Here is a 9,524-nt window from a genome sequence, read left to right on the forward strand (position 1 = left end):
TCATATTCATGGAACTCCCCAAACCATTCTGTATCTATTTGCTTATTGACTTCTTTTATGCATAAAACATGGCAAGCAGCATCTTTTTACTCTTAATTCATTGAAGCACCAATACAGATTTGATTTGATATCACTTCACCATCAAACAATGCAGCATTATGAGCACATTTTCCTCATACCTCTGAGGTTATGGGTATTTTTTTCAAGTACCTTTTTGTATGACAAGTTATTCTACTTTCCAACAAGATTTTCCCTCTGAGATAAATAATATTTAATAATACATTCGTTGCAGAGATTATAAATTCTTTATCAACTTTAAGGGCTATTTATAACTAGGTGGCGGTGGATACATAATCTTCAATTGGCAGAATATGCTCCAAAATATTTAAGGAATGCCGCTGATGTTGCATATCAATGAAACATGTTGTTATGTATTATTCATTCAAATACAAAAATAGTATCAATGAAGAGGAAAACAGACGGCTGATTTAAATACACTTTGAGTAACTTTACCGTTATTTTTATTCGTTTTTTTTTAACCGACAGAAATCTGCGAAGGAAATGAGCGAAAATGTGTGGGGGGGGGGACGCTATCAACTTGGTTTTTGTGCTCGTACAGAATACAATACAGGTCAGAGTACACAAGATGGCGCTAGAGTTCGTGAGTTCCGCGGACACACCATTAATGCAACAGTATTATGTTATTTTTAATGAAGACCTGTATCAAATTCTGAATTTTAAAAGACATAAAAATGCATTTTTACTTCATTTAATCATATATAGACGACTCCAATAAACTACTACTAACAACAATAACAAAAGTTGTAACTTTGTAAACTCATTTCCTTTCCTGGAACAAAACGGTACCTGATTGGTCCCTGGAGCCCCCAGGTTAATTCTTAGCCAATCAAGGAGCAGTTTACTCACAGATGGTTGATTAACTCCCTACTTTTTCTTCTTGACCGTTGCTGTTAGTAAATTGGCGCCACATATTGTCAATAAACTACGACACTCTGGTGAGGTATATCATTATTGTATGCGATACTGTACATCTTATTTACCTAAATTTGACTGAAAGCTAATGCAGCGTTCAAGTTAAAATGATTAGAATGCTTTAGTTGTGATGTGGTGTTACTGTTTGAACACCGTAGTACAGAATTGTTTTGCATGTGCTAGCAGTGTTCATCTTGAATATAATTATTCAAAACTACCAGTGAAGATAAGACTAGATTATTGTGTAGAAAATGCACAGAAAATAGGAAATCAAACACATTTTAATTTACCTTGTCAACAGCAAAATGAGTGATGCAGCATGCAGGCCGAGGAGCGAGGCAAAGTCGATCCAACCCCTCAGGATGCACTGGGTTGATGTTGAAGGGTATGTTTCAAGTTTAAAAGATAGCCCTGCCATTAATCTGGAAAATATAGTTAGATATTATACTGCATGAACCACAGTTTCAGATGATTTTGGACGAGAAGTGGGGGACAATCTGGACTTGTGTATCTTTTACTTCTTTTTCTTTCTGTAGAGTAATACAATCAATAAAAAATATTTTTAATCTAGAAATTTGGCAGGAATTTCCCCTCCAAGTATCTTCCCAAGTGTTTACTGAAATAAAAGGACTTTCTACCATATTCTAATTGATTCAGATGTACCTGTATACCTAATTACAGAGATGATGACGATGACCTTGTGAGTGTAGAGGCTGGCACACTCCAACCAGAAAGGAAGTCCAGCCCGGTACCTGCGAGTATGCATGAGTCGAATGATGTTGAAGTTGAGGTATATATAGAGATAGAAATATAAAACTTTATATACTGTTTTAAGTTCTTGTTAATTTTTCAATGTCAAAACTAACTTCTCATGTGCTTCTCTGAGAATCACATCCCAGACCAGCTAGGAATCCTCAGTCTGTCCAATATGTCTGATGCTGACAGCTTGGATGAAGAGCTCATTGTGCAGCAAACCAAAGATCCGGAGATTGTCAAAGGTCTTTATATACTGTCCATATTTACAGTTGTTGTTGTTGTTAAGCTCAGTTATGTCACATTTTACCTCTGACGCTTAGAGTGAAGAAAATGAGTATTTGAACATCCTGCTATATTGCAAGTTCTCCCACTTAAAAATCATGGAGGGGTCTAAAATTTTCATCATAGGTGCATGTTCACTGTGAGAGAGATAATCTAAAAAGCAAAATCCAGAAATCACATTGTATGATTTTTTTTTTTTTCCAACAATGTGTGTGATACAGCTGCAAACAAGTATTTGAACACCTTTCAGCTAGAATTCTGACCCTCAAAGACCCGTTAGTCCACCTTTAAAAGTCCACCTCCACTCCGTGTATTAACCTGAATCAGATGCACTTCTGTGAGGTCGTTAGCTGCATAAAGACACCTGTCCACTAGTAAGACTCAAACTTGTAACATGGCCAAGACCAAAGAGCTGTCCAAAGAAACCGGAGACAAAATTGTACAACTGCACACGGCTGGAAAGGGCTACGGAAAAATTCCCAAGCAGCTCGGTGAAAAAAAGTCCACTGTTGGAGCAATCATTAGAAAATGGAAGAAGCTAAAATGACGGTCAATCTCAATCAGAGTGGAGCCCCATGCAAGATATCACCTTGTGGGGTCTCAATGATCCTTAGAAAGGTGAGGAATTAGCCCAGGACTACATGACAGGACTTGGTCAATGACTTGAAAATAGCTGGGACCACCGTTTCCAAGGTTGGTCATACACAAAGACGTCATAGTGTGAAATAATGCATGGCACGGAAGGTTCCCCTGCTTAAACCAGCACATGTCAAGACTGGTCTTAAGTTTGCCAGTGACCATTTGGATGATACGGAGGAGTCATGCGAGAAAATTTTGTGGTCAGATGAGACCAAAATTGAACTTTTTGGTCATAATTCCACTAAGCGTGTTTGGAGGAAGACGAATGATGAGTTCCATCCCAAGAACACCATCCCTACTGTGAAGCATGGGGGTGGTAGCGTCATGCTTTGGGGCTGTTTTTCTGCACATGGGACTGGACGGGTGCAGTGTATTAAGGAGAGCATGACCGCGGCCATATATTGTGAGATTTTGGGGAACAACCTCTTTCCCTCAGTCAGAGCATTGAAGATGGGTCGTGGCTGGGTCTTTCAACACGACAGTGACCCGAAGTACACAGCCAGGAAAACCAAGTAGTGGCTCCGTAAGAAGCATACCAGGGATCTGGTATGGCCTAGCCAGTCTCCAGACCTAAACCCAATAGAAAATCTTTCGAGGGAGCTGAAACTCCGTGTTTCTCAGCCACAGCCCAGAAACCTGTCTGATCTAGAGAAGATCTGTGTGGAGGACTGGGCCAAAATCCCTCCTGCAGTCTGTGCAAACCTGGTGAACAACTACAGGAAATGTTTGACCTCTGTAATTGCAAACCAAGGCCACTGTACCGAATATTAACATTGGTTTTCACAGGTGTTCACATATTTATTTGCAGCTGAATCACACAAATAAATGGTTAAAAAAATCATACATTGTGATTTCTGGATTTTTCTTTTTAGATTCTCTTTCTCACAGTGGACATGCACCTACGATGAAAATTTCAGACCCCTCCATGATTTCTAAGTGTGAGAACTTGCAATATAGCAGGGTGTTCAAATAATTATTTTCTTCATCGTATCAGGACAGGCCTCATATTCTGTTTAATAACGTCCCTATTAATCATCACACTCTCTGCATTTGTTTGAAGCCGATACCGCTGACCTGGACCGGGATTTCACTAAAACGGAAACTCCTTTAACTTCTTCATCCTCACCACATTCAGGTTCAGTGCCTGTTCATAAATGACTTATTCTTACCTTGTGAAGTTATGTTCTGCATCACACAGATGTTTTCCTGTCAGAATCGAGTATTTTTAAAACCATTTAGTCCCTGTTCAAACTCTCGCTGCCGTGGTAGAACCTACATTTGTACAGACAATATTTAAGAAATATTTTAACATTGACTGTCCCACAAGTATTAATCAACACTCTTCGTCTAATAAATGTAAAAACCTCAAATATCTAATTTTCTAAGTATTGACATTTATATGTAGAGAACCACCCACAGGTGATCCAAATCAGTCCTTTGTTCACCAAAGGTTACTCTATTTCCCCTGAGACTCTTATCAACCTGATTGTGAGCAAAAACACAAATTATAGACCTACCAAAATATAAGCAATTCCAACTAGTAACCACATTCAGAATGATGCAGTGCAGTAGTACCACACAAAATGAAAAAAAATCTGTGCCAGTCAGTGTTACGCAAAACGTAACATTTTCTTGTCTCTTTAGGCAGAATTTGTGAAATACTGTAAGCTTGTGTTGATGTACCTAATATTGTGGCTAGTGAGTTGATTGATCCTTTGGTTTAGTTTGGGACACGGACTTCCACAAAAAGCACGTGACCGCAATAAGCAGTGACAAATTTGACAGCCTCCTGAAAATGAGTCCACATTTCTTCGACTGCAGGAACCACATGGCAGCGTTTGTCCTCGTGACAGGTACTGCTATTCACACTCTTGTCTTTGGGATGAACTGCATCAGAGGTTAGAAGTGGAACCCCCAAAAGCAAACATTGGCAGTTCCGCTGCAACAATTTTACGCGCTTCTTTGCATAGAGGTGACAGACACATCGGGACGCGCATGCGATTTCTACCAGGTGGTTGCATTAGGATCCGGCCGCTCCAGCTGCACCAGCTGGCTTTGCTTCAATGGGACCATGATGCACGACTGTCACGCCATGATCGTCGCCAAGCGGGCACTGCAGAGGTACACCGACATCATCACGAGCAAACCCTCCTCGTCAGTTATACGTCTATTCAGGTGACGGCATAGTCGTCTTTGTCTTCAGGTTCCTCTACAAGCAGCTTCTGCTCTTCTTTGACACCGACCTTCAGGCCAAAAGTCTGAGCATATTCGAGTCATGCGCAGCCGGGCCGCAGCTTCAGCTCAAAGCCAAAACCAGCCTGCACCTCTACACCAATCAGTGTCCTGAAGGAGCGACCATGAACTTCAACTTGGGGTACAAATGTGTTCAGACAACGGAAGCATACTTGGACTAGCACTCGAGGTGCAACAATTGATCAACAGCCAATAGATCATATTAAACGACAACCATTTTGATAATGGAGTAATCATTAAGGATCTTGTTTAACTTAATTATCCGAATCCTTCAATTTGAGCCTCAACAATAAAAATGAAAGCAGTCTTATCTCTGTGTTCATCAAATTAACACAATTTGAACATCGACTTTTAATTTGGAAATCAACATTTTTGGTCATTTTGTTACATTACAGACAAAACAAGTTACTAATTCAGAATGTTTTTTCAATTCTGGAATTTTTTTAGGTTAATTGATTCTTCTTCTTTTCCTTTCGGCTTGTCCCGTTAGGGGTCGCCACAGCGTGTCATCTTTTGCCATCTTAGCCTATCTCCTGCATCTTCCTCTCTAACCCAAACTGCCCTCATGTCTTCACTCACCACATCCATAAACCTTCTCTTTGGTCTTCCTCTCGCTCTTTTGCTCCAGCTCCATCCTCAGCACGCTTCTACCAATATACTCACACTCTCGTCTCTGAATATGTCCAAACCATTTAAGTCTGCTCTCTCTAACCTTGTCTCCAAAACATCCAACTTTGGCTGTCCCTCTAATGAGCTCATTTCTAATCCTATCCAAACTGCTCATTCTGAGCGAGAACCTCAGCATCTTCCTTATCACACTCTCCATTGCTCCGTATTGTTGACCCCAAGTATTTGAAGTCACCCACCCTCGCTATCTCTTTTCCATGGAGCTTCACTCCTCCTCCTCTGCCCCTCACACTCATGCACATATATTCTGTTTTACTTCAGCTAATCTTCATTCCTCTCCTTTCCAGTGCGTGCCTCCATCTTTCTAATTGTTCCTCCGCCTGCTCCCTGCTTTCACTGCAGATCACAATATCATCTGCAAACATTATGGTCCAAGGGGATTCCAGTCTAACGTCATCCATTAATACCGCAAACAGAAAGGGGCTCAGCGCAGATACCTGATGGAGTCCCACCTCCACCTTAAATTCTCCTGACTCACCTTCGGCACATCCCACCGTGTTTCTGCTGCCCTCATACATGTCCTGTACTATTCTAACATACTTCTCTGCCACACCAGACTTACGCATGCAGTACCACAGTTCCTCTCTTGGTACTCTGTCATAGGCCTTCTCTAGATCCACAAAGACACAATGTAGCTCCTTCTGACTTTCTCTGTACTTTTCCATGAGCATCCTCAAGGCAAATAATGCGTCTGTGGCACTTTTTCTAGGCATGCAACCACACTGTTGCTCGCAGATACTTACTTCTGTCCTGAGTCTAGTCTCCACTACTCTTTCCCATAACTTCGTTGTGTGGCTCATCATCTTTATTCCTCTATATTTTCCACAGCTCTGAACATCGTCTTTGTTCTTAAAAATGGGGACTAGCACTTTTTTCTGCATTTTCTCTCCTCCTAGTATTCTATTGAATAAGTTGGTCAAAAACTCCACAGCGACCTCTCCAAATTGCTCCACTGGTATGTCATCAGGACCAACTGTCTTTCCATTTTTCTTTCTGTTCAGTGCCTAACCCCTTGCTAATCGCTGCCACTTCCTTGTCAGTCGCGCTTGCCTCTTCAACTCTAGGTTAATTGATTGATTGACAAAAAAATCAAGAGTAAATACTTTGAATAATTGTTAGTGGCAGCATTAGCTATCAAACATCAAATATTTTTTGAAACTATTTGATCAATTATTTAATCAATGAGACAGAAATGTATTTTGAATTAACATTTATTGCAAAATGTTGGAATTGTACAGTGATTGGTATGGTATGATTGATATGTACTCACCAAACTGAAATCGAGATCTACTTCATCAGATGATTCAAACTGTCTACGAATAACTATTTTCTGAATAAATCAAACTGACTATTATATAAGTTGCTTGATTTTATTACTGGTGAGGTACATAACGTGAGAAAATGGGTGGAAATGCCAATTGACCCCTCCGTACAGGGCACTTAACCACGCCTCCTGAAGTGACATCACGCCACGTGCGCTGACGTCAGACAAACAATTAGCAAAAATATCAGCGCAGCAAGAAAGGAATAGAGCGAAACTGTCCGATTTACCGCATTCTTAGCTAACAGTGAAATATCGTTGAAAAGCAGACAGCAAGGCTTCAAGTATTTCAGCGAGGGGTATTTCAATGGTATTTCCATGCATATCGATGGAGAAACCATCGATATTAGCGCGAGATCTTTCCGGAGTCAGAGGAAGACCGAGAAGCCACATAATATATTATAACCCAAAGACGAATTCGTCATTGACAGTTTCCTATTTTTGTGTTACATATCACACTTGTGTGCAGAATCTGTATGTGTATCTGTATAGCCGTTTGTGAACCGCCGTATGAAGGAAAAGAAGAAGGCGAGGCTTGATTTAGCCCTTTTTTGAGACGAGATTATAAATTAGTAAAATGATCATATAACTTAACCATAAACGAAAAAGAAGTGTTATTTCCTTGATTGTGGCCTTTTAGGAGACTTTTATCTCAATAAGGCAAAAAAATTGCCACCTTGCCGATAAATGGGTTAATTAAGTCCAAAAGATAAGAGAATAATTACGGTTGAGAGGCTGAATTGGAACATTTAATGTTAAACAATGGCTCTAAAACAATTAATAGATTGTCAATATACCTGTCAATTAATTTAATCGATCAGTTGTTGATTAATGAGTTAATTTAGATACCTCAAACGCATACCTATCCCTATTATTTCATACTGTGAAGTAAATGAAAGCGCCATTTGTCACCATCTTTAGGAGGTACGATCACAACCCTTGTGTGGAGCTGCATTATCACACGAAGGGTTTGCTGGTGCCCGCCGCCCAACTCAAGCCGATTCACTGGGCGACCAAAGTATGCTGCCTGTCGGGCACCGACAAGCTGTGTCTGTGGACCGTGGTCGGGGTGCAGGGCGCTCTGCTGAGCCACTTCGTCCAGCCGCTCTATATCACAAGCGTGGTGCTCGGTAATGCTGTCGTCACGCTGATACATCATGATAAAGTCAAGTCGGGGCTAAGTTCTGAGGTTGTCATGTCGACGCAGGAGCCAAGAAGGTGTATGCCCGCCACTTGTCGGACATCGCCAACAAGTGTCTGGGCGACGGCTGGGAGGAAATCTTGCCGCCGTTGTACAAGAGATATGAGACCATCTTTCTGTGCTGCGAAGACATTGAGCCCATCCGGGTGTCGCTGGGGGAGGACGTCCTCAGCGTCAACTGGTGCCTCGGAGACAAAGACATCGAAGTATTGGACAGCAGTAAAGGCTTCATCGACGACAGGTAGCGCAAGGATGTATCGTTTTGTGTCAGGGGTTGCTTAAACGTTTTGGAGAACAAAATGGAAAAACACCTGCTAGAATGTGCTTTGAAAGGGGGACACAAACATGTGGTATATGGAGAGGGGACGAACTCCATACTGTAACAACAAAAGCAGAAACAAAGATGCTGCTTAGTTCTTTGAGGGGGAAAGAGAACAGACCAAAAAAAAAAAAAAGCAATATCTGCTAGCATGTTCCTTGAAGCGGATAGATGAGGGGAAAAAACAACAAAAAAAGACACCTAATAAAGTGAGTCAGCATCAGCTGCTCATGTTTTTTTTTTTCTAGAAAAACACAAAAGCTGTACTACAAAATTTGCATGACAACCACAGTTAGTCAAGAAAAGCGAAAATAGAGCATGAAGCATCATCACATGCTAGTGTGTGCGTGTGCGTGGGGGGGGTGAATAAAAGGCAATACTAAATCACCTAATGAGTTTGGAAAGGTAGCAGACAGAAAATAGGGGAGTAGAATGATAAAAGACCACAACACTTGCTAGTTTGTGTTTAGAGAGACCACATAGTGGCGAGAGTGTGAAGGGCCAATAGCGAAACAACAAGCCTTGTCACTCTTTGCAGTTCTCCCTCCGTGACTGGGCCCGGCTTCTCCAGCAGGATGTGCAAGAGAGCGCTCTACAGTTTCTTCCAACGAGTGGCTAAACTGAGTGGACACAGCGACTTGCTGGATCTCCCCACCTACCACGGGGTTAAGGTGTGTATCAAACTTTGTCTGCAGAGTTCTACAGGCTAATGTGTGTGTGTGTGTGTGTGTCTCAGATGGAAGCGGGCGTCTACCAGACCGCCAAGGAGCTGGTGAGGCAGCACTTCCAGAGCATCGGTGCCGGTCCCTGCAACGGCAAAAAGCTCGTGGACTGCTTTTGTATCTGAACAGTTCATCGCATTTAGTTGTTCTGTGCATTCAGTCGTAAAAGTTCTGTTTTTGTGTGGAAAAAAAATATTCCATTTTTTTTATTTTATTTTTTCAGTCTTATGGTAAACATTGTTTAATGTTGCATTGTTATAGTTTGGAGTGTGGTTCAACATCTATATAAAAGTGTTGTGACGTACAGTTTTGTTGTGTTGCACTTTATGATACAGTCCCCGAGTGGCCAGC

The 9,524-nt window shown here is 41.3% G+C and overlaps 1 protein-coding gene across 6 annotated transcripts; it reads left to right on the forward strand.

Moving 5' to 3' along the window:
- Positions 1–891: 891 nt before the first annotated feature.
- On the forward strand, positions 892–9,479 carry adad2 (adenosine deaminase domain containing 2). Of its 6 annotated transcripts, none has more exons than XM_061804000.1 (12): positions 892–1,016; positions 1,295–1,378; positions 1,675–1,783; positions 1,880–1,991; positions 3,731–3,805; positions 4,395–4,523; positions 4,641–4,791; positions 4,874–5,044; positions 7,853–8,061; positions 8,139–8,373; positions 8,990–9,122; positions 9,188–9,479. In XM_061804000.1, the coding sequence occupies exons 2-12, from the start codon at positions 1,299–1,301 to the stop codon at positions 9,296–9,298; spliced, it is 1,515 nt and encodes a 504-aa protein (XP_061659984.1). In that variant the 5' UTR covers positions 892–1,016; positions 1,295–1,298; the 3' UTR covers positions 9,299–9,479. The 6 variants fall into 6 exon arrangements, with proteins under 6 accessions (XP_061659984.1, XP_061659987.1, XP_061659986.1 ...); XM_061804003.1 differs by having other exon boundaries at positions 4,695–4,791; XM_061804002.1 differs by having other exon boundaries at positions 1,675–1,741.
- The last annotated feature ends 45 nt before the right edge of the window (positions 9,480–9,524 follow it).

The sequence above is a fragment of the Syngnathoides biaculeatus genome, chromosome 18 (genome assembly GCF_019802595.1).
Source record: "Syngnathoides biaculeatus isolate LvHL_M chromosome 18, ASM1980259v1, whole genome shotgun sequence".
Classification (NCBI taxonomy): Eukaryota; Metazoa; Chordata; class Actinopteri; order Syngnathiformes; family Syngnathidae; genus Syngnathoides; species Syngnathoides biaculeatus.